Raw genomic sequence first — 25,025 nt, forward strand, 5'->3', positions numbered from 1 at the left:
TGTCATAAGCTAAAAAAGTGCATTTATTTCTGTTAATCATATTGTTCGCGGGTTGTGTTGAAGTTAGAGTAATCCATTGCTGCTGCTACTTGAGTGGCTTAACTCAATGACTGAACAAGGAAACACGTGCTCAACTGTTACATTTGCCGCTTGCTAGAGAATTTTAAATGTTATTGCTATCATTAGATTTTTATCCCACCTTTTTAATATATTACTCAAGGTGGCAAACATAGCTAATCTTCCTTTCTCCTATTTTCCCCAGAACAACAGCCCCATTAGGTGGGTTGGGCTGAGAAAGAGTGACTGGCCCAAAGTCATTCAGCTGGCTTTCATACTTAAGGGAGGCCTAGAATTGACAGAACTTGTAGGCTGCTCTTTAACCACAAAACCAATGTGCTTCCTTTAAAAAAAATCATCCTTATGGCCAGTTTCTCTGTAGTTGATAAAAAAAAATCAGCGAGAAAAAGGCTTCTTTTTAATTCTAAAGTTATCCAAGATGCAATAAATCTTTAATTTAGTACCACAAGAACAGAGAATATATGAAATTCAGAATATTTTGAATTGTGTTTTTTTAAAAAAGATATGTTTGAATGCTTTATATAAATGAATGATATATATGTGAGAAAAAGATTTATAGCACTTAAGACTATGCTATGAGGTTTGCCTATTTCTCTTTGATGTTTATGATGGGAAGGAGAGAGGCCTAATTATTATTAAATGACTATATGGCATCATTATTTACTGGTTCCTAAAACAAATCACCGGTGTTGTATGTGTGGGAATAATGTTGTTAATACTGTTAATACTCCATAAGTTGGGTCTATTCTTTGTTTAAGGAAAAAATCCATCTGCATCTTGAAAATGAATTATTTACTTTTTATAAGCTTTTATTTATCACAGTTGAAGAAAAGGTAGAAAGGAAAAAAAATCAATACATATTACAGTTCTGTTCTACAAAAGGCTTTCTTAAAAAGAATCTAAGTCAAGGTTGAAAGAGCAATTAAAGCAGTCTCAAAATCTGGGCCATTCTGATAGTGTTCAGTTAACATGTGGCAGAAGTAATCATCCACTTGTGAAAATGATTTTCAGTTCATTCTCAAACACCTTTCAGACACTCATGATCCCATTTAACTGACAACAATACAGTCTATCTGCGGGCATCACTGCATTCAGTGTGAGAACCAATAGGGACCAAATGCCCACAGGCACTTTCAGCCATCACAGTGTATTCTGTTCTGCCTAGCATAAAGGAAATTCTTCCTTGTTCTGCATTCCTTCTTTTATATAACCCCCACAAGATTAAGCTTTTTTCTTTTTTTTTCTTCTTTTTTTTTGTCCTTAGTTGAAGAGGAGAGACACAACAGATTCAAGACTACAATATGGCTAGGTCATCAGAAGCCTAGCTGAAAACATTCTCAGATTGATTTCAATACTTTGCTGTGCTCTTGAAAAAGAGCACCAAACACATCTTCACAAGAAATGGGATGGTTGAGGAGCTGAAGAAAGAAAAGAAAATCCACATTGCCCAAACAGCTGTTATAATGATGTCTGGGGAAGCAAATATTCTGAATGCAAAGAAAGCTAAACAACAATGGAAACTATATCTATTCACTTCAGTGAACTGGACACTCAATATATGAATAGGAAAATTGGAAGGAAGCCCCTAAAGATTTTTACACTTTCCTCTATCTCCCAATACATATGGACATAGAGAGAGGGGGGCATTAGGACATTAATACTGTTATTTATTGATGGCTCAAGTATCTTTCATCACTTTAATAAAGACAATTGAAACAAATATTTTAAAAAAATCAATAAACAGGTTATCATGAATGAATGCAAATATATGTGTCCCAGGATAATGTTGCAGGATCCAATCTGGGGACCAGAGTTCTTTAGTCTTCCGATTCTGAATGTGTCATTCTGGTGAGAGAGAAGTTCCTTTGGGCTCCTGAATAAGTCTGAAAGCTCAGAAGACTAAAAACCTCTGGTCCTGGTGACTGACCCAAATTGGATCCTGCAAATAGGTTGTCGTTGTGAGGGTGGGCTTTATATTCTGAGTTAGACACATAATCTGGTTTGAGAACGAGGCTAAGGAATTGTTCAGGCTAGAAATGGTTCCCAGACAAAAATCTAGCAAAGTATAAATAAAATAAGTACTGAAAAATAAGCCAAGTGCCAGCCTAGATACCCGGAAACTGAATTCTAATACCGCCCTAGGTATAAAAGCTGGCTGAGTGATTTTGGACTCATCTCTTTCTCTCAGCCCAACTCAACTCACAGGGTCGATGTATGGAAAAAAGGAGAAGGAATAGTATGTACATTTTCTCTGTTGAGTTCTTTATAGAAACTATAATAAATACACATTCCAATACTGTATATCGGTACCTAGGATAATAGTAGCCTAACAGCTGTATTTTTCTAAAGATATAGGAGCATAGGTATCACTTTTTAAATTGAATTCCAATTCTTAAAACCATTTTAAATTTTCACTGATTTTAGATAAATGTCAAAAATCAAATACTTTCCCACTTTTGGGTATTTTGCTATTTTAAAAACTAAATTTAAATTACTTATAACACTGTCTGGTCTCTTTGAATTTCACACAAGGCACAGTGTGTATAACAGAGGAGGGACATCGGAGTTACCCATCCTACTGACATAGTGTCTCTATGTCATCTTGAGCCTGCTAGCTGTTTACCTCGGGCATTACATTTATAAACTGCAGGAGTGGTGCAACTGTTGTAAGTTCCATGGATATTTCAATCTTTGTACTTAAGGTGTGTTTTTTTGCACATGCAACAAAAACACGGACTCTGGATTCTCAATTCTCTGGCTCATGGATTTTAAGGCCCTTCATTGGTTCCTTGAACTTTTACAAGACTAAAAGCCCCTATTTTGTCCCATAATTCTTTTTCTAAATTCCCCAATATGGGAAAACATCCTCCCCAACTCTGATGGCTCCCAAATGGCTCTTTATGTATCCCTGGGATAGGATCTTTAAAAGCAAAATCTACATAGTATATTTTCTACTATAAAAATGCCAAATAATGTATGTTAACTTAGACATACATCCAGTGAGTTCCAAGCCTTTTTCCAGTCAGTGGTGTAAGACTGCAAACAAATATAGTTTGTTTGAAGCCCCCTGAAGAATTTTTTTAAAAATGGGGGAGGCAGAGAAAATGCAATACAACTGACTCGTTTAAAAGCAAACAAATCAAACACACCCACATGCTGAAATCTTATCTAAATGTATGATTAGAGATACAGTTACACACACAGTACCTTTCTATAACTTATTCCCTTTCTAGATAAGCCATGTTATGCAAGGCACACAGAGAGAAAAATAGTGAGCCAAAGAAATTAAGGGCAGGCAATGAGAGAAAAAAGAAAATCTCATCAAATCTAGAATACTCTAATCCTTCATCCCTTATTTATTCCCATCCTTGCAAATTGTTCTTAGTTCCATATACCAATTAACACATTGCCTTTTGTTCTTATAATTTCCTACCACAGGTTTCTCAGTCTTCTCCTTCCTTTTGATCCATCCTTCATGTATGTTTTATGAATTGATTCACTTTATATGACCAGGCCATCTCAGTGTATTTCTCTAATACTCTTCACTTACTTTTCATTTTTGACCCTGTATCCTAATTGTTTTACCAATTTTAATTAACTCATTACTATTAGTTGATTTTTAACTTTCTCCTGATATACACAACTCTTACTTTCAAAAAAAAAATATCTCAATCTTCTACAAAAGCACTTTTATTGTTTCAACAACATATCATAATTCCTTGCAGCAGACCACATGCAGTATCTTTTCATCAGTAGTTGCATCTCATAAAATTTCTCTATTTTCAGCTACTATTGTGTACAAATTCATCCACATGCTTTAATCACTTTTGTACAACTCAGAATGGTTTGCTCAATTTTAATCTTTCCAACATAACCAGCTTAGTCTACTATACATTAATTTCTCACACGGGCATCAGATCTAAGAAATCATTTTGTATCTGATATGGCATCATCTGCTTTCAAAAGAGCATGCATATTCATGTCTCCAACCAACACACTTTTAACATTAGCACAAGCATTCCTTACACATTTATTCATAAATACGCTAAACAACCATGATTTACATCCTTCTCACATTTTGAGCAAGTTGCTCAGCCACTCCATATGCAAACCACACCTATTTCTTAATACTTCTGCAGTTACACCTTACTGTTGTTCAACATTTAAAATTTTTGTCACTTTTTCCTGGATGCCAACATTTACAGCATTTATTTAAATTCCATTCTTTGACATATTGCTTATTCCCATGAGAATTTCTAAAATGTTTCTTCCTGCATTCTTTTATTCCATAGCACTTCATTACTTCAGTTTTCTACCACAGTATATAATCAAACTAAAATCTACATAAAAGAAAAATAACACACATACACACAGAAGCAAAACAAAAGAAGAATCAAATGTACCTATGACAAAAAAAATCTCATAGAATCATAGGGCCGGAAGGTGGTCTTCCAGTCCAAGCCGCTACTTGAGGCAGGAGACTTTTAATGTTGCAGTCCAATGGTTGTCATTTTTGAAAACCTCCAGTGATGGAGCACCTACCATTCCAGGAGGCAAATTATTCCACTGATTAATGGTTCTTACTGTCAGAAAACAACTCCTTAGTTTTAGGTTATATTTCTTTTTGACACTATTCAAAGACTCATTAGTTCTTGTCCTGCCTTCTGGTGCAATTCAATTGATTTCAGAAGAAACCGTGGTGAAACTAGGCATTCAGGCCTTTTTTTAAAAGAATGTAATGTGCCTTTTTCTGCATTCAAACACTATGTTTGTCTATACATTTGTCAACACATCAAAAGAAAGAATCATTGATTATGTATGAGCATTGGTGTTCTTTTATAAAATACTACCGCAGTTCTTCTATTCTTATGAATATAGTCTTTCAATCCCTTGAAAGACTGTAGAAACCAACAACTGTGGTTTCACATGAAGTGTTAGTATCAGTTTATATTGCTGTGGTAAGACCACACGTGAAATTCTGTGTCCAGTTTTCATCACCACAGTACAAAAAAGATGTTGTGACTCTACAAAGGGTGCAGAGAAGATCAAAAAAGATGATTGGGGGCTAGAGGCTAAAACATATGATGAATGGTTGCAGAATTTGGGTACATCTAGTCTAACAAAGAAGACTAGGGGTGACATGATAGCAGTTGTCCAATATTTGAGGGGCTGTCACAAAGAGGAGAGGGTTAACCTATTCTCCAAAGCACTTGAAGGCAGGACAAGAAGTAATGGGTGGAAGACCATTAAGGAGAGATCCAATCTAGAACTAAGGAGAAATTTCCTGACAATGAGAACAATTAATCAATGGAACAGCTTGCCTTCAGAAGTGGTGGGTGCTCCATCACTGGAGGCTTTTAAGAGATTGGATAGCCATTTGGCCAAAATGGCATAGGATCTCCTGTTTGAGCAAGGCTTTGGACTAAAAGTCCTCCAAGGTCCCTTTTATTGATATTTGGTAATATCAATAAAAATAGTCCATAAATTCTCAAATTAAACAGTTTATGAGATAATAACAAAATATTTATGTAGTAAGAGTCATCCATTAAAAAGTCAGGAAAAGTAAAACAGACTGAAGCAGTAATATATTACTACAGTAGGTAGTGAAAAGGTCTTTACTCTCTACAAGCTTTGAGCATTCAATGTTTTATCCTTTAAGTATCTTGGATTTCAATTATCTAAATTAGGGATAAAAGAATGTGTTAAAAGCTCTTTGGCAACTACATAATATTGGTGTAATATGATCATACTGGTTTGCACCACAATAATGCAGTAATTTCTATATCATATCATCTTTAAAGTTTTAAAGACCAAAAGAAACATGTTGAAATTGGTCTTAAAATCAATTGGTAATCAGTGTAAGTGGCATATTATTTGCCTAACATGAGCATAGTGATTTGCTTCACAAGTTCATGTATACTTTCATTTTACATAAACAATAAATTCAGTGTCTCATAGGTGCTATTACAATAATCCATGATGATTAACATTCTCACATGCACAATGGATATTTTTCTTGATATAACTTTGTAGGTCATCTACCACTTAAACTTAGTTAACATATTCCTGATTATTCCCCATATGTGCTTCCACTGTCACTGTTGAAGCTAGAAGCATCCCTGATTTATAAAATTATGCTTTTAAATAATGTGTAACTGCCTTTGATATTTAGACAAACATCTTAGTCTGGATAAACACATTTCCCCATCCACAATAATACTATTACAACTGGGTAAATTTCACTTGTTCTTCTACATTCTTTCTATACTTTTTCAATCACCTATTTGGATATCCTATAATTTCCCTTCAATAACTTGGTGAAAACATCAGGATTGCTTATTGTTTTCATGTAAGCAATGCTCCAATACAAACCTCCAATGATTGTTTCTAAAGGTGGTTCTGACTTAACAACCATTCATTCAGTGATTGCTCAAACTTATAACTGTACCAAACAAGTGATAGTTATGACCAAACCTTGTACTATGACTGTAGCACTTGGCCCACAGTCATCTGATTGTGATTTTCAACTTTCCCACCAGCTTCCAATAAATCAAATCAATGGGGAAGTTGGAATGAAGTTGGGAGTCACATGAAGTTCTTGCTTAATGATCCAAATTGGTCTTCATTTAACGACTGCAACCAGGACTGCAGGAACTGCCATTACTAATTGGTGCAGTCACAGTGTTTAATGACAAGAATTTCCAATCCTTAATAGCATCATTGAATGAGGATTACTTGTAATAGTTTCATTGAGATATGAACAGAATAGAAAACAGAATGGAAATAAGTGGTACCCCAAAACTCTGGACACGTCCCAAAGCACCACATTCTGAATTTGATCTTCTGGTAAAATATGGGCCTCTTTAATATTGCACAATTTAATTGAAACCCACAGAAGCAATCCAGAAAAATATAATGTTGATCCTACTGAAAGCTGTTAAGAGACCCAAGAATACTATTAGCATGAACCAGGAGTTTATTTACTTCGAAAGTCAGTCCCAATCCTGAATTTCAATAAAGTTATCTTTTCTGGGAGCATATAGATATCAAATAGCTAAAATAAATAAGTGTCTAGATCAATAATACTATCCAAAATTTAGAGCTAAGAACCCTATTTTAAAATGTAAATATGTAGCAATAAGTACCACACAGTATATACTGTAGAATATATTAACCTCTCTGAGGAGGTCCTAACTATTCCCACTAACTACCCTGCTTTGCTTTACTTTTGATGTCTAAACTTCCAACCTTACCATGCCAGATTTCAAAAATCAGGATGGATTAGATTCTAAAATTCATTGCACCTCCAAAGCATATCTCAAACCGTTTCGTGATTGTAGTTATGAGAAACAATCTATTACTTCTCCTTAATTTATGCACAGATATTTATTCAGGTATTAGAGTATCTTGTAATTATTTTTGTAATAACATGATCAGGTTTTTTCAAAGAAAATTAATTTTACAAAATATTTTAACAACTTTACAAAAACATTTAACATTAACGTTTCCAGAGGTTTGAAACTAATCAATGAAACAATGAAATTTCAAGTCAAAACGTATTAGCTGCTTAATAGACATACTATATTGGCAGGTTAATAAAGAGCTTCACAAATTCATTACCACACCCCAATCAAGAAACCTCACCTTCACAGACATGAAATTAAATACAAAGTAACAAAACCTACACCTTATGTCTCTCAATATTAATTTCTTAGGTAATATTTCCCATATTTTTCTTAAAAACAAAGGCTCCCTTTGTCTGACCACAATTATCAAAAATCATGGCATAATTTTATACTGTTTGACAGCAACAAACAAAAACAGGTATAAATCCTAAAAACAATTTCTCCCAAAACAAGAAGAAGAGAGAATCTTAGTGTTTCCTATGAGCATAACATAGTCTTCTTTCCATTATTGCCCCATATACCATAGGCCGCATCTTTACAAAAAACGTTTAATGAAACCTACTGGCACCAAAGAATGTCTGCCTCAGTTTATGGCTGATCATATTAAATAAATTGAAGTAGTAATAAGCAAACCATGGAACACTTCACCATTTGGCAGGATAGTCAATGTATTGTCACATCATTTCTACATATTAAAATCTGAAACAAAATACTCCAAACTGATGGACAAACTAGTCTTATTCACATAACCTTCTAGGGCTGGGCTATAAGACAGTTTCATTTTGGCTCACTGCGTTGAGTAAGTATTGTATTAATTAAGTATTGTATTAAGTATTGTATTAAGTAAGTATTGTATTGCGAGTCCCTTGGACTGCAAGGCGTTCAAACCGGTCAGTCCTAGAAGAGATCAACCCTGACTGCTCTTTAGAAGGCCAAATCCTGAAGTTGAAACTCAAGTACTTTGGTCACTTAATGAGAAGGAAGGACTCACTGGAGAAGAGCCTAATGCTGGGAAAGATTGAAGACAATAGAAGAAGGGGACAACAGAGAATGAGGTGGCTGGATGGAGTCACTGAAGCAGTAGGTGTGAGTTTAAATGGACTCCAGAAGACGGTAGAGGACAGGAAGGCCTGGAGGAACGTTATCCATGGGGTCGCGATGGGTCAGACAGGACTTCGCAATTAACAACAACAACATTGAGTGATTACTTTGGAGCTTAGAGTGTTGTGGTTATTTATAGCTTAGCATGTGTGAAACCAGCCAACTAAGATTCAGTAACAAACTCCTTGCATTGGAGTCAACTCTTTGTGACTATAGGAAAGTTTGCTATTATCATCTTCTGGGGAGGTTTTCAATTTCCTAGTCAAATTTACTATCCAGATATTCCCTGATGGTGCCCAACATATGGTTTCCCTGTTTTGCTTCAAAGCCCAGACATGATTGGTCAGGTTCTGCCACCTGCTGGGAAGATGTATTCTCTTATGACATGTGAACCAGGAATTAAATTCTGACAATTGAGCTAGGATTGTTTGAAGAGGTGAGGAAGGAATAGCCTTGGCTACACTTCCTAGTTTTTTTTCTTGGTGAAAAACAATAACACCACCATACTATTATGAGGAACAAGAACAAATATATTTATATTACCCAGAAATTCTTCTTTGGATCTGATTTTTTTCCCTGTCTTGTGCCTTTTTGAAGCTCTTACAGATCAAGTTTTCTGACTCTGGAAAATTAACTATGAGGGCTCAGGGAAGTTAAAAGGTGATATGAATTGAGATTTCCTTTTCAACTCTGAAGTCCTTTTCCTATGAGGCATGAATTATTGCATGAACATGTAAGAACTCTTAAACTCTTGAATTTGTTTTTAAGGCTGTTTAAGGTAGTAAGTGGAATCAGGGACAAAATCTGCATTGTAGAAAAAATTGTTTTGTACTAGAGGAACAAAAGCAAATTTTCACTTAAGCAGAAAATCACTACAGACCTATCTATTTAGGTAGTAGTAATGCATGTATTTGCAACCATAGGTTTTAGCAAAATTTATGTAAAATATAAAATTCAGCAACATTAATATAAAATTATTATTCATATAATCTATATGAGTTCGTCTCCTCTAAGATTAACAGCACTGTCTGTCAACACCTGGTTTCATATCTTCCGCACAGCCATTGCAAACAACGCAACTTAAAGTAAGACATTTAAAAGTAAGTCCTTTTCTCTAACTTTGAAATTTAATTCTTGACATAGCTCTAAATTTCCTGTGGACCCAACCACACATAATCAGAATGGTGACATATCTGCTAGTAAACATTCTATTTGCTACTCAAAAAAGGAAAATTAAATCTCCACAAAGATAATCATAGAGGAGTACTGCTATCTTATCACTACTTTTAGCATTATTGGGAAACATTTTTATCTGTCTAATCCAACTCAAGTCAACCAGCCTTCTCAAACAGTATGAGAATTTTGACACAAGTGCTTCCACTGAATGCATATTGTCAACAGCAAATCCCTGATAATTTGTTTTGTCAACTAAACATTCTGGTTGCTTGTAAACCTCTTAACACTGGCTTTTCTTTTCTTTCTTTCCTTTTTTATCTTGTGCTTTATTAGGTCCATTGTGTATTTGAATTGGGTAGGTTGCCTAACACACCTTTTGCTTTTCAGCTTTACAAAACTGCTTTGCTATATTATTGATTGTAATAACTCTCAATGCCTTCACACGTATGTACTTGATTGTTTAAGTTTAAGATCATCATTCCATTTTAAATGAAATTAATTGAAACATCCTGACTTAATAATTGCTTTATAGGGCATGTAACATCTAGAACAGGGTTCCCAACCTGTGGGCTGAGGCCCACTACTGGGTCATTGTCTCTTGGCCACCGGGCTGCGGGAAGGGATGGCCAGTGCACGTGCTAGCATCACCCCACCCCAAACATCCCACCAGCCCTAGCACCACTCTGAGTATCCCGCCGGCACTCGCGCTGCTCTGAGCATCCCACCGGCGCTAGCACTGCCCCATTTGCAGCACTCACGCTCGTGCGGCCCCTATTTGCACATGCGCATGCATGGCCCATTAGCATGTGCACGTGTGCTTGTGTGTGGCCCATTTGTGTGTGGGCATGCATGCGTGTAACGGTGCCTGCCTCCCTTTCCGGGCCACCAAGCCAAAAAGGTTGGTGACCTCTGATCTAGAACATACCTGAATATTCCAGAATATCAAATATCAAACAAAAAGCTACACTTACAGAATAGGGTCTCAAATGCAAATAGTCAAAAATGTTTTGTGAGAGCTATTTCATTAGGCCAAGCAACTTATTGAAATCTTTTCATAATTAATACAAAAGTCTCTGAGTCAAAGCTAAAGAAAAAAACCATGTGAAAGAACTTTTTTCTTTACTATTTCAGTTTGGATACCAAATCACAGTGCTGGCTGCACAATGATGGTTAAAGCTGCCATTGTCACTGGATTTGAGCTATTGGCTCTGTGAAAGACAACAGAGAAAGGCCATTGAAATGTGAAAACACTGGAAGTCCAAGAACTCTGCTTCCATTTCTGTAAGACCAGAACATGCTGTTGGTCTGCGTCAGACTCCCAGAATCTACCACTCTTCCTGTCTGCAGGGCATCCACTCTGCCTGAAGTACTCCAGGAAAATGAAAGAGCAGAGCCCATAACAACCAGGGCCAGGACCTGCTTTACTCTACTCTACTTACCGCCACTAAAGCTAGTCCTTGACTTACAACTATTTGTTTAATGGCCATTAATTCTGACACTTAGCAACTGTAATGTATTTATCAGTTGCCCTGTACTGGTTTCATGTGATTACCATTTGCAACCTTTCCAGCTAGCTTCCAACAAGCAAAGTCAATGGGAGAGCCACATTCATTTAATGACTGCACGATTTACTTAACAACTGCAGTGATTCACTCAACAACTGTGGCAAAAATGTCATAAAATGGTACAAAACTCACTTAACAACTCCTTGCTTTGCAATGGAAATTCTGGGCTCATTGTGGTCGTAAATCGAGGATTATCTACAACTCCTCCTGGCTATAGATCCAAGGTCTAGCTAAAACTGAGGGGGAATCCACAGGGCACAACCCACCCAACTGGTAAGCTGTGCAGGCACAATTCTGGGCTGCCACTAAGCCAGCATCTTGTTTCATCTTCTATTTGTCTAGTTTGCTCTTGCCTCCCTTGTAATGCTCATTGAAATGGGGAGGGAGCAATGCTATCTTCCTTTGGGGAAGTCCTCTCCAGTCAAGACTAAGTCTTTCCTAAAACTGTTTTTGAAGAGTTGCAGGTGACCCATAATTCTCAGCTATAGAACTTTCCTGCTGCTGAATAAATTACGATTTAACTACAGTGTATTATCTTGGCTGATGATTCAGATCATGATTTAAAATTATGTAATTCAACTCCTTCCTAAATGGAGGTGAAGAATTAAAATCCTAATGGTAACTTTAAAATCATAAAATGCTTACGTTTCAGGGTTTCATGACCATGGTCTGTTGTCTGTCAGAAAACAAATTTCCTGAATCAGAGGTTACCTAGCTATAAAGACAGATAACCAGTTGGTCCATGTTTTGCAGACCACCTTATCTCTGAAGATGCTAATTGCACTCAGGAAATCTAATGTCCAGACCACAAACACAAATCCTGAAGCTCAACACTGCCCAATGACTTGATAGTTTATTTATGGAGTGAATTTAGCCACATGCACCCACTTTAACAATATGATTTGTCTTTATTGAGTTCTTTAATCATAACATTCCTTAAATTCTTTGTGAGTTGATTCATAATTTTTCCTGGATTTTTAGTTCCAAAGTTGTGTCAATCAAGCATTGTTTTAATTTTGGAATGCTTATTTTAAGGAAGACACAGAAACATATGGAGACAAAAGTGAATCTATAGAAACTGGAGTTCAATGATAATATTTGTTCTACACAGTGTTAATGGTAGCCATTCAGAGCCTTTGGAATTAGCATCATATAAATATTGTAAATAAAGAAAGAAATAAGTCCCAACAACTCCTGAAAAGGCATGTTCTGTAGCAATTCTCATGCTTGCCCAAATGTAAAAGTCTTGGATTTCTGCATCATACATATAGCAAGCAAATGAGAAGTCTTTTTAATATGATACAAGAATGCAAATGACCAGCTGTCTGCAAAGAATATAAATCCTTCCATTCCCCACCATCCAGTCAGAGCTGAAGAAGCTTCTTGGATGAGAAGTGAAATGTTTTCAAAGAAAAAAAAAAGTCCAGTTGCCTCTTGAAAAAGCACTTTTGGGACAACCATGACCTGGATGACTAAGAATCTCCATAGAAACATAGACTAGACTTGTAATAGGATTTAGAGCAATTGATAGCAAAAGACATTTACAAATCTCCTTCTGATCTTAAGGCACTGCTCCAAGAGCAAGAGATGGATAAAACCTTCCTCTATTGTGAAGCTTTGTTAGAAACAGGTAAACCTTGTTTAACATCCTTAATTGGGATTGGAGTTTCTGTTACTAAGTGATGTGTTTATTAGGCAAAATTTCATGTGTAACAATGGCAGTTTTGGCAGTCCCAGCTGTGATAATTGGGTGAGTACACACCATCATAAGGTGAGGACTTTGTGCTTCTTCTACCCTGCCATCTTGCCTCAGTTTCAACTCCCCCCACCTTCTCTCAGCCATCTCTGTCCTTTTGACTGTCCTGCACTCAATACTCCTGCTGCACCCAGTTCACCATCTTGTTCCTCCTGCTACTGACGAGACATGCCTGGTCTGGCCTTTGGGAAGGCAGCTGCTACCTGTGCAAGGCCTTCCTAAAGCCACATAAGGTCTTCTTGTAGGGCAGCAGGAGTGGTAGTGTGCAGGTCAGTAAGGTGTGGGATAGAGTACAGGGTGGAAGAACGACAGGACAGCAGAGTGCAGGGTAGCTAAAACAGCAGAGATGGGGAGGGAGATAGTTGAGGTGGGGAATTGAAATGTCCCTTGTGGTTAAGTTGATCATGACTGAGGGGCTGCTGCAATGTCTGGAACTTTAGTACCTCTCATTCAGTGCCATCATAACTTTGAATGGTTGCTGAAGAAGTGGTCACAATTTAAGGACTACTTTAATCTATGAGATAAATATCTTAGTGACTTGCTCCAGAAACCATTGTATTTGTTTGCTTGTAAACATCTACAGGACTGGATTGCTTCTGAAAATATCATAACCTTGGTTTCAAGGCAGCTAATACTCAACTTTTTCCATGACAATAAGGTGCTGAGGCTTGAAATCTTATTCCTGAATCCAATCTTTATGCTGTGCGGCTAAAGGTACACATTTTGATTTTGATGATAAACGCATAAACCAGATTTGGCCAATTTGACCTTGGATGGGGGTAGTGCTCTGTGAGTGGGATAAAACAAGTCAGTTTAGTGGCTCCTACTACCCAATTGAAGCCATGTTCTTTTCATGTGTGCTACATGTGTAGTTACATGTAAAAAAAGAACAAGACTTCAGTTGAGTGGCCAACAACTTGAATTTTTTGACATCCTGCATCCCGTCTTGAATCAATGTTCAAACATGTCTGGGGATTCTGGGCAGTCCAATACTTCTGAAGGGAAGTCTAGTATAAATCAAAGCAAGGGTTGAATGTGTAACACCAAAGATTTCAATTCTGGTTATGTTATTTCTTTTCAAAATGTAAGTCAAAATATTTGTATATCAGTGATATTTTTTTTTGTTCTAAAAACTAAAGTTCAGTTTTTTGAAAAAGATTGCATATTAATATGTTGCTGAAAATAAGGTAATTTATAACTATAAAATAACATGGTAATATTGTATATTTTACATGTTGAACTTTATATCAGTTCAACAGTGTTTTAGAATTCCTTTAAACCATGCTGCCCTCTTGTGATCAATTTATTTAATATTTCATACTAATACACAAGACTGTAAATACAGCAGCTGCTTCTATTGGAGTATTGTTTAAAAGCCTAAATTCACATGGTGCCCTTTGTATAACATTGGATTACTGATACTGTTTATATCTGAAGTTCATTTGGCACCATAAGAATCAGCAAAATCAAATCTTCCTTCTGAAAATACTTCATACATTAATGTTTAGACTGAAGAGAATACACACATACACATATCACTTTTGGTATGCATATTCAAAAGTGACAAATGACACAAATCATTTAAAAGGAAAAATTAATCTGGCACAGAGATATTCATTATAAGGCTAGCATAAATACATATAAAATGATTCTGAGTCCTCAAGAAACATTTCTCATGAGGTCATAATTTTGTATAAACAATCACATTCTCAGTTATGATATAATATTGTTCCACATAAGATTCACACAAATAGTAACCTATCACATCAGAATACATTCATTTTCTTATTGCCAATCAGCTATACTATAGAAGGCATCCTTTCAAATTGCAGGTCTACAAGAAGCCCTAAAAGAATTTCTATATCACAAAGTTCTTCCCTCACAAACTGGCCTCTGAAGTTCCTTCTTAATGATATTTACAATGTGAATATTCATGATGTGAATATCATGCAGCTTTACCTTTTTTTTCAGTATTAACATCATATCAGTTTCTTAAAAATGGGGAATGCAATGTTCAAAGGTAGCTGTATTTCTTAGCTGTTCAGTGGGGGTCACTACCCAAACCTATCCCCTGAATACTACTATATGCTATAGGAATTATAATAGGTGGCATGTAGATGTACTGAAGATGTCCCTCTTCTGCTATGAACATCCTACAAATATGGTAAAGGTCAGAAGGTGGAGCTGTTAGTCTGCATTTTAATTCAGGTGAGGTGTTCTAATGAGAAGTTTAAGCAATTGAGTTTCCTTGTGGGAAGCTTGCAGTCAATATGTATATATCTGAGGAATGAAGCATGGAGGAGTTGCCGAACTTTATTGCCTCTTTGACACACAGAGACTCCTCAAATAAATATCATAGAAAGAATGTATTGCACGCTGTACTACATATTTTGGCAACAATATACCAGTCAAACTTCCAAGTTTTAGTAATGGCGTTCAAGAACCTTAATGGCTTTGAACTCTGATATTTGAAGAACTGTGGTGGAATGTAGTGCAGATTCTCAGTGTAGATTCCCAGGAAGGGTTTGCATTCCAGAGGGCCAAGAGGCAGCAAAGTTTAGATAGCTTGGTTGGGAAAAAGAGAGTTCAGATCGCTCCTCCTTAGCAATTCTCAGAGTATATATATATATATGTAATGATGCAAGTAGTTGCTTTAGTTTGGCAAGATTTCTGTGAATAGCTGAAACTGCTCAGAAGTAATTCTACATGTCTTTCTTGGTTCTTGGGGCCTGATAGGGATTTACTTTTTTCATGTCTACCTGTTTAAACATTGAAATTGTGTTTGAATCCCATGGTTGAGAGCCCAACTGGTCCTGCTATGATCTATTGTTATAATATGTGGGAATATTCTTGGAAGATGGAGTAAGAGCTGCAACCAAGGCAATGGTCGGATAAAAGCAGTTTAGCTTGCAATAGATCTACCTCACAAAGTTGACATCTATGTGACGACATAGCCTTTTACTCTTATGTTTGGGGCTTAGCAGCTAAAGCATGTCATGCTTATTTGACAGTGTTAGGATTAATGCCACACCTTTTAAATTGTTACTACTGTTATGTATTTTATTTTATTTTTTACTGTTTTCTTTTTCAAGATTGCTTGGAAAGCTGAGCGAATTCATTCATTCATAGTGTGCTACCATGTTTTCAGATGCACATTTTTCACATGTTTGTTTTCAAAATGATCTCATTAGTAATCTTTAAGAAAAACTAGACAACCCATGCCTCATTTGGTCATCATTTCAGAGATATTTCTTTATCTAAACAGAGAATGAGAATGATGACAGGTGGACAAAAATATCTGTGGGAGTGAGAACAACTGTTGGCTTCTCCATTGAGTTTTCTTGTGGGAAGCTTGCAGTGAGTGTCAAAATCTTTCCTTCCTTCCTTCCTTCCTTCCTTCCTTCCTTCCTTCCTTCCTTCCTTCCCTTCGCTCCCTCCATCCCTCCCTTTCTATTTCTCATTCATTCCTTTCCCTTCCCAACTGGCAGGTAAATGGCTCCCTCCTCTCTTCCTACACATGGCCAGGGCAGTGTGAGAGCAGGGGGACTGGGGAAGAATACATTATTTCTCCACTGACTTTCTCTCTGCAAGCTTCCCACAAGCAGTCAGTTCTTTCCAGGTTCCCCATTGACTTGTGAGAAGCTGTCAGGGATTATTGAAACTAAAGATCATGTGTTTGGCTCACCAAGGCAGCACAGCGACAGTGCTGAACAGCACAGTGCAGTAGCACTGAAGTAGCAAAAAATCCCCAAATTTCATTCCCTCGGGAGTAATGGGTCTTGGCATTCTGAACATGCGGTACTTGAAAGTTCTTCCCCTAGAGCAGTGTTTCTCAACCTTGACAATTTTAAGGCATGTGGACTTCAACTCCCAGAATTCCACAGCCAGCATTTTGCCCAACTTTGAAGTTACGAAGTATCAAATAGACACAAGAGTTTTAGTAGTATATAGATATAATTGATCCCAAGATTACTGTTATTCAACAATATAAAAAAGAAGGATGCTAGGATTTGCCTTTTACTTTTTCTAACTCTAGTTAGAGATATTTAGAGTCAATTCTGTTAGGATACAAAATGTTGTAAAATAAAAAGCTCTTAGAAGCATGTTCCTATAAATTGAAACAGTATGCTTTAGGCTATAAATCATGAAGCCTGCCATGCTAATGAAAAAGCAATTGACCTCAGTAGCCACACTAATTAGATGAGATAAGATAATGAAATGCTTCTCAGTATGTAATCACAATGAAGATGATAAGTGTGTCACAACTTTTTCTTCACCACAAGTACTCTGAGAAGTCAGAATCAATTTAACTAAAAATCTGAGAAATGGATGTGGGCCAGCATCCAAATAAACAAAATATACTTTAATAAGAGGGAACTACAATTGCAGCAAGAACTATGTGCATTCTATCACACAATTACCATACGTAATTGCAGCACAGATATTTCAACAGATATGAAAAAGCAACAATAGCCAACATGAATGGATATTTATCTCTGCTAAACAGAAATACACACCAGTATTCAGTCTCATATAGAGACTAAAATATATTACTACAAAGCATATACCAGCTCAGGAAAGCCACTATTCGTATTTCTACTTGCTTATTTCTCTGAACTATATAAGTAAAAAGGAGAAATTCTGATCTCACTTTTCACCAATATATTACAGGAATGTGTAGGAGTTCCTCACAGAAACAGTACTTGGACTTTCAGGCACCATGGATGGAATCTTATCAAGGAGAGAACCAACCTAGAATTAAGGAGAAATTGTTCCTGACAGTTAAAACAATTAATCAGTGGAACGACTTGCCTCCAGAAGTTGTGGGTGCTCCAACACTGTAGTTTTCAAAGAAGAGATTGGACAACTATTTGTCTGAAATGGTATAAGGTTTCCTGCTTGTGTGTGTGGGGGGGGCGGGTTGACTAGAAGACCTCCAAGGTCCCTTCCAACTCTGTTATTGTGTTACTCTCTGTACTAGTGAGAAGACATGACCAAAGAAACCTCTTTTCTATTCCCCAAGAGTAGAGGAACCCTCCTTCAATCTTAGCTTTGTCTTCCCAGAGAAGAATTGTGGGCCTGGGAGGTTGAAAGAGAATACTTCCTCAAAATTCCTCCTTCTGCCCTGTAAACAACTATGCTCCTCCAGCAGCCATAACAAATATTGTTAGCACAGGAAGGGTAAAGGAGAAGTCCAAAAAGCAATTTTTGATGGACACCAGCAAGGGCACTCCTGTAAGTTCCATGGTATGACAGAATGTCTTGGGGAGGTTGTAAAAATTCTATTACATTACTCTATTAGCAATAAAGATTTTCTAGAACTAAAAAGTTCTGGTTTCCTAAGTTTGCTAGCCACGCAAGGCTTGACATTAATCTTGAAAGATCCTCAAAGTAACTCTGCACAATTTAAAGCTACTGTGATTAAAGCAGAGTTTCTCTGACTCCCATTTTCTTCCTTTCCCCCTCACTAGACAGTCAAGAATCACTTCTGGAATTGTCCTTTTTCTCCCTTGAAGTGTCCTGCTGCTTCCACTGGGTTCCCAAAGTCTAACAGGCTTCACACTTGAAATGGCAACAAAGGCACAGAGACAGTAGCTGAGTTACAATAGCTAGCTTCTCATTTGGTTTCCCTCCAGCAAAATTAAGGGCCTGTGCATGCCACCATCCACTTCATACATGAACGTATGTGTTCTGAAGCACCTCTTTTGAAAGATTAACATAACCCTATTACATTGGTCAGGAAAAATCTCTTGCCAGATTTTCTTTAGGAAAACTAAGAACATTTCTTTAGGATCAGTGGTAGCCTGAGTATGGAAAATGCTATTTGCTGAAAAATTAACACTACCACAAAAACTCTTGAGCTGTCTTTTACTTAAATATTGTTTACTCATGCTATTTAGTTACACCACTAAAGTAATTCCTAGTAGTTTATCTATTAATGACAGCATATATCATTTAATCAGATATACTTGGGCAATTAAAAGTGTCTCAGCTCTTCTAGCAATTAAAGTGGCTAGAACTTGTTATAAACGTTTGCAAGATCCTCTTACAGCAAATTAACAGAGATCATTAAAGTCATATATATCTCTATACAGGTAGACCTCAGCTTATGACCACAACTGAGCCCAAAATTTCTGTTGTTAAGTGGGGCACTTGTTAAGTGAGTTTTGCCCCATTTTACAATCTTTCCTCCCACAGTTGTTAAGTGAACCACTGCAGTTGATAAGTTACTAACCCGATTGTTAAGTCAATATGGCTATCCCATTGCCTTTGCTTGTCAGAAGGATGCAAAAAGTGATCACATGGCCATGGTCATGTGTATAAACAATGGTCATAAGTATAAACCAGCTGGCAAGCATCTGAATTTTGATCACATGATCGTGGGGATGCTGCAAAGGTTGTAACTCTGAAAAATGGTCATAAATCACTTTTTTCAGTGCCATTGTCACTTTGGCCACCAAATGAACTGTTGTAAATCAAGGAGTTGTAAGTTGTCCTGACTTACAACAGTTCATCTAGTGACCGTTCAAAGTTACAACGGCACTGAATAAAGTGACCATTTTCCACACCTACGACTGTTGCAGGATGGTCTCATGATCAAAATTCAGATGCTTGGCAACTGACTCATATTTATGACGGTTGCAGTGTCTCAGGGTCACATGCGACCTTCTCACAAGCAAAGTCGATGGGGAAGCCAGATTCGCTTAACAACCATGTTACTATTGCAGTGTCCCAGGGGTCATGTGATTATCTTACTTTTACTGCATTAGAAGGTTACAGGTGAATGACTTGAATCTTAACTCTTGTGATCTTGCTTATTTCATTCTTTTTCCCCCCAAGGGCTGTTACAGCTTGTGTTTGCTGCAAATATATGCCAGGTTGCTTTCAGTTCAGTGGTTCTCAACCTTTTTAATGCTGCGACCCCAACCGATCGTAAGTCGAGGACTAAACCGGTTGTAAGTCGAGGACTAAACCGGTCGTAAGTCGAGGACTTTCCCTGCCCGGGAGTGCCGCGCATGCGTGGTTCTGCCCCCTGCGCCGGCCGAGGCGAAGCTGGCAAGCAGCAGAGACGGAGCAGGCCGACCACCAGCTGGCCCAGCCCAAGGGAGGTAAGGCACCCGCCGGAAAAGGGGGAAAAAAATTGCGGACAAAAAAAATGGCGGATAAAAAATGGCCGACAGCCTTGCTTGGCAACCCCCATGAAATGGTCGATCGACCCCAAATGGGGTCCCGACCCACAGGTTGAGAACCACTGAGTTAGGGAATCAAGGACCAGAACAGCAAACGCTTACACAGTTTAATAATAATAAGATGTTAATAAGAAAGGAGAAGGATAAGCAATAAAAGAGGCAAGGATAATGAGTTAATGAGAAAGGAGAAGCACTGATTACTTCTGTAAAGGGAATCTGCAGCACAAATTGACAGATGAAACAACTCTCCATAAGCAGGGCATTCAAAGAGAGAAGCAAATCCAGTGGATGAGACAAACAATCAGAAGCAAGAGACATAGATTAGATTTTGCATTGCTAAAACTCAGGAACAGTTTTCAGGTATTTGAAGATGAAACAGGCTCTGAGAATTCAGGAGAGTGAAGAACAGGAGAAAAAAAGGATGTATTCCTAAAGGGCAAAGACAAAATGCTCACTACCACAAGAAACATATTCTACTTTATTCTGTTTCGGTGAGTTGCCATCTCAACTTTTGCTTCAAAAAGATTTAAAGAAACTGGAAGAGGTTAAGAGAAGGACAATGAGGATGAGAAGAGACCCAAGAACTATGAAAAAAGACCAAAGAAACTATGTCTGTTTAGGTTTAAGAAAACATGACTCAAAATAGAACATATAGAAACTCTCCAAATACTGGAATAGAAAGCAAAGACCTGTTCTCTCTTGTCCTAGAATGCAGGAAAAATACCATATATTGCATATTATATATATCATATATCATATCAATATATGTTTTTAAAAGAAAGTAAAAACTAATGCAAACTAATACAGATTAAAGAAACAGAAAGAGAGAGAGAGAGAGAGAGAGAGAGAGAGAGAGAGAGAGAGAGAGAGAGAGAGAGAGAGAGAGAGAGAGAGAGAGAAGTGCAGAAAGAAAAGAAAGAAATAGGAAGAAGAGGATTCAGATTACAAAGTTATCTCTTACTCTATGATTATAAAAAAGCTCACTTTTTCTGTTATCTATTTTTTCTAATTATCAAAACATGAGCTGTAAGTACATTTTTTTCTGTTTCATGCAAAAAAGTCTATAAATAGTTTCCCATCAGCCATAAATGCAGATATTGTCTTTTTTTTTTAATCAGGGAAGACAATTTAGCCATTTGTGCAAGTTCCATCATCTTCACCAGCCATTCTTTTATTGGGAGTAGTGTTGAACCTTACCACTTTTGAGCATGTAGTTGTCATACATATCTAAAAATAAAATTCTATGGCTTTTTTCTAGCCATCTCTCCATTCACCCCAAAAGAAAAGCTTTTGGTTTCAATTATGACAGATAAATAACTTGAAATAGTTATTGAACCATTTAGACCTTGAGATAAGTTGTCACAAGAACAAATGGGGATTGGCTCTACAAACTATTAAAAATATAACACATAGAAAATAGGCAATTTCATCTAATTCAATCAGTGTTAAACTCAGCCAATTTTAAAGATTAAATATGACTAGAGAAGCAGAAGCCCACAACTACAAAAAGTACTGAGACCTTTGGAGGTGATTTCTTCTGTTTCCTCTCCTCTCCCAACTCAACAATTCATTTCCTAAATTTTATTTAATGGCTTAAAAATATTCATAATGTTTTTACAAAACGAAGCAACACATGCTTTTGGCCACTAGGCTGTGCTAAAACATAGCTCATCTGATAAAACATTTTGTTTTTTACACTGAAGCAACTTGCAAATCCAAACATTTGCTTGCTTTAAACTGATAGTTTTGAGACAGAATAGCTAGAAGTCATTCTTTAAATTTTTCAATGGAAAAAATGAAGAAAAAAATCTGCTTCAGACTCAGGGCCTGGCAGACTCCAAGTTGAATGGTTAGCTCCTAATCTTTTAAAACCTCTCTTCTTGTTTACAGCACAAAGAAAGTATTTTTCATCAATTTTTAAAAATTCTGTCATAAATTATGTATACAGTGACCTTTTCATTTTGCTACATGTAGAACTGTTTGTTCTTTCTAAGCAAAGATTCCCATTAAAGAATTATACTTAACTGTGGAAGATTTTATATTTATATCCCTGACAATATTCTGTTTGCAGTTTCTTTAGGCATGTCCAATATGATTCAATTTTCTCACTTTGTTTTTAGAAAATCTGAAGCTGTTTCTCAAAGTCTCTTAAATTTCAGAAGTGGTCTGTCAATTTGTAATAGGAAGTAACATATTCATCCACCTAAATTCACATTATGGTATTTTATATATTAGCTAAGAGCCATCATCTCCTCCTTTGGAATCATCTGTATCACATAAAGAACAGCAACAAAAAAATGTTGTTTTACATATACTTGGAAAACAACATGACAACAAAAAAGAGTTATGTGTGGGAAGTCTGATTTGTACACAAACATAATTGGAAATATGGAATATATATCAGTAGAAATCACCATTTAAAAACTCAATACATGTTAACACATCACTTTCCCTTTTTGCTTTTGATTGTACTATGAGTCTTTACTTATTTTGAGGCTACAAAGATGACCTGGTTTAAATAAATCTTACATTTCATTTACCACACTGAGAGTGGCTTCTCTACTTCTTGCTCTTCAGGCTGTAAATCATGTAATAAAATTTACATGGGCAGCTGAAAAGGAATTAGTGTTTACTTTTCTTCAGAATAGGCACTCACCCACAATGCTTCATGTGTGGTGGCTTATCCATTCTCACTGCTAGTTTTATCCTCAGATCAGAATCTTGGCTGTTTTTAGGGACTATCATTTTATGCAGCTCTGTTGACTTTGAGCTATTGGAAGTTGGGTACAACACAACCTGGAAAAGATATAAAGAAATCTGTTTATCAGTCTGACAGATTACAGTAAACTTTACTTGGAAACTCGGGTTAACGAGAAGTTGTCTGTGCCATCTTTTTCTATTTCCTAAAAATTACATGGGCTCCAAAGAAAATCACAAGCTTCTATTACACTGCAACTCATAGTTTCAGCCAAGACAGGTTCATTTTCTGAAAAATAGGTCACATAAGAGCTCTGATTCTCCACTGGCCTACTTTAAAAACATAATGAGCATTGAAAGTGAAAAATAGTCCTTCAGTGAACCAAGCACTTATAATAAGCATGCTATTCAATATTCCCCAGATTGTATGTGCTTTTACTAACAATGAACATTAGAGAGCACTAAACTATAACTTTTTGTATGTTTTTTTTTTGCTGTCTTGGATTAAATGTTTTAGGATTAAATATCCTAAATAAATTAATACTACCTTCATTATTCTAATCAATGCAGCTAATAGAACTATGCTAAAATAATATTTTAGACTTAGTTTAAAGTAGCTGAGCTTCAATTTCACTGATTAAATTATTCTGTTGTAAATGAAAATAACTCGATTGAAGTTTGTAGAAAAGATAAAAACATGCTATATTTATACAATAATATTATAACACTGTGAACTGCATTGTGATGTCCATGTTTTCTGGGTTGTTTCACATGTGTATCTCATAATCTGAAAGTTGTAGGAATTGCTAACTCAAACCGAGCTTATTATCTCTTTGCCAACACACATTACTTTCCAGTGAACTGCAGCGTCTGGAACAAAATCAGAAAAACCAAAGCAGATAATAAATATGATTGCAGTATTTTTTCACATTAAACATGCCTTTTGTGTGATTGGTTCCTTTTATTATCTTAACACAAACAGTTCCATTCACTTGAAACAAAGTAGATATCAACATAATAGCAAAATATCCTGCCTTACCATTAAATGTATTCTTAGAACTATTTAAGTGGTAAAAATAACTTCACTCTTTTTGGTGTCAAGAAACAGTATCAATTACCACAGTGTTACACATACACAGTCTCTGCATATTTTATTAAATATTTTACTAATCTGCTGTATTTTAACAATATTAAATACCAAAACTGAATTAAAAAGAATACATTTTCATCCATATTTTTCTTATAGATAGAATCTTTTTCAGATTTGAAGATTTATCAAAGCCCTTTATGTCCTTCTAATAGCCCAGCACTTTCAATTGCCCCAATCACTTGGGGTACGAATGACTAAGTTCTAAATTTTCAGTAAGTACTTGTGGCAAGTGTGTAATTATATACTAAGATCTCTCTCTCTCTCCTCTGTCAAGTAGATTGGAACAATGATAATTTATCTTATGGTATTTTTTCCAATTTGAATAGTTATTTTCAAACAATATTTTGAAAGAATCTCTGAAATAGTCATTAAATTCCTTCCTCCCCACATTGCCCCTGAATTCTCTTCTCTGCTGACTACCAGCTATCCCATACCCCTGAATACATCTAACTTACAGCCCTACATACATCCAGCTTGTACTTTCCTGGCAGTGTCAAACATGGATGGAGCTGATGAACACTATATGACTATACTAGTGAACACAAAATATCATCAGTTAAATGCATATGCTTCCAAAGTTCATGGTTGGCCAGGGAAAACAAAAGGATGGACAAACTTGAAAAATCTATATAAATAAAAATGTAAATGTTTGTTTGTTCAAAATCTTAAATCTCCAAAAGTTCTTCACCGATTACTTTGAAATTTTGACACAACGTTGCATTCGAATACGCGTGTGTTTTTATATACCTACTATTATATAGATGTCACACCCGTGCTTTTTTGAAATTGTGAAATTAAACATATTACAAACGTGCGCTTTCTCTTTTCTTTCTTTTCCATTTAACCAGACTGAGCCACAGCAACGCGTGGCCGGGTACAGCTAGTATTTAAACTAAAAAAAAAAAA

General features: G+C 36.4%; 1 protein-coding gene across 4 annotated transcripts in view; it reads right to left on the reverse strand.

The window, feature by feature from the left end:
• CADPS2 (calcium dependent secretion activator 2) overlaps positions 1-25,025 on the reverse strand; it is a 317,808-nt gene that overhangs the window by 139,922 nt on the left and 152,861 nt on the right. For all 4 annotated transcript variants that reach the window (XM_029285368.1, XM_015822226.1, XM_015822219.1 and 1 more), the window contains exon 8: positions 22,929-23,068. In XM_029285368.1, coding sequence (XP_029141201.1) covers positions 22,929-23,068 — 140 coding nt within the window. The remainder of the gene's footprint in view (positions 1-22,928; positions 23,069-25,025) is intronic.

This window comes from Protobothrops mucrosquamatus, unplaced genomic scaffold (assembly GCF_001527695.2).
Source record: "Protobothrops mucrosquamatus isolate PMUCROS unplaced genomic scaffold, P.Mucros_1.0 scaffold_172, whole genome shotgun sequence".
Classification (NCBI taxonomy): domain Eukaryota; kingdom Metazoa; phylum Chordata; class Lepidosauria; order Squamata; family Viperidae; genus Protobothrops; species Protobothrops mucrosquamatus.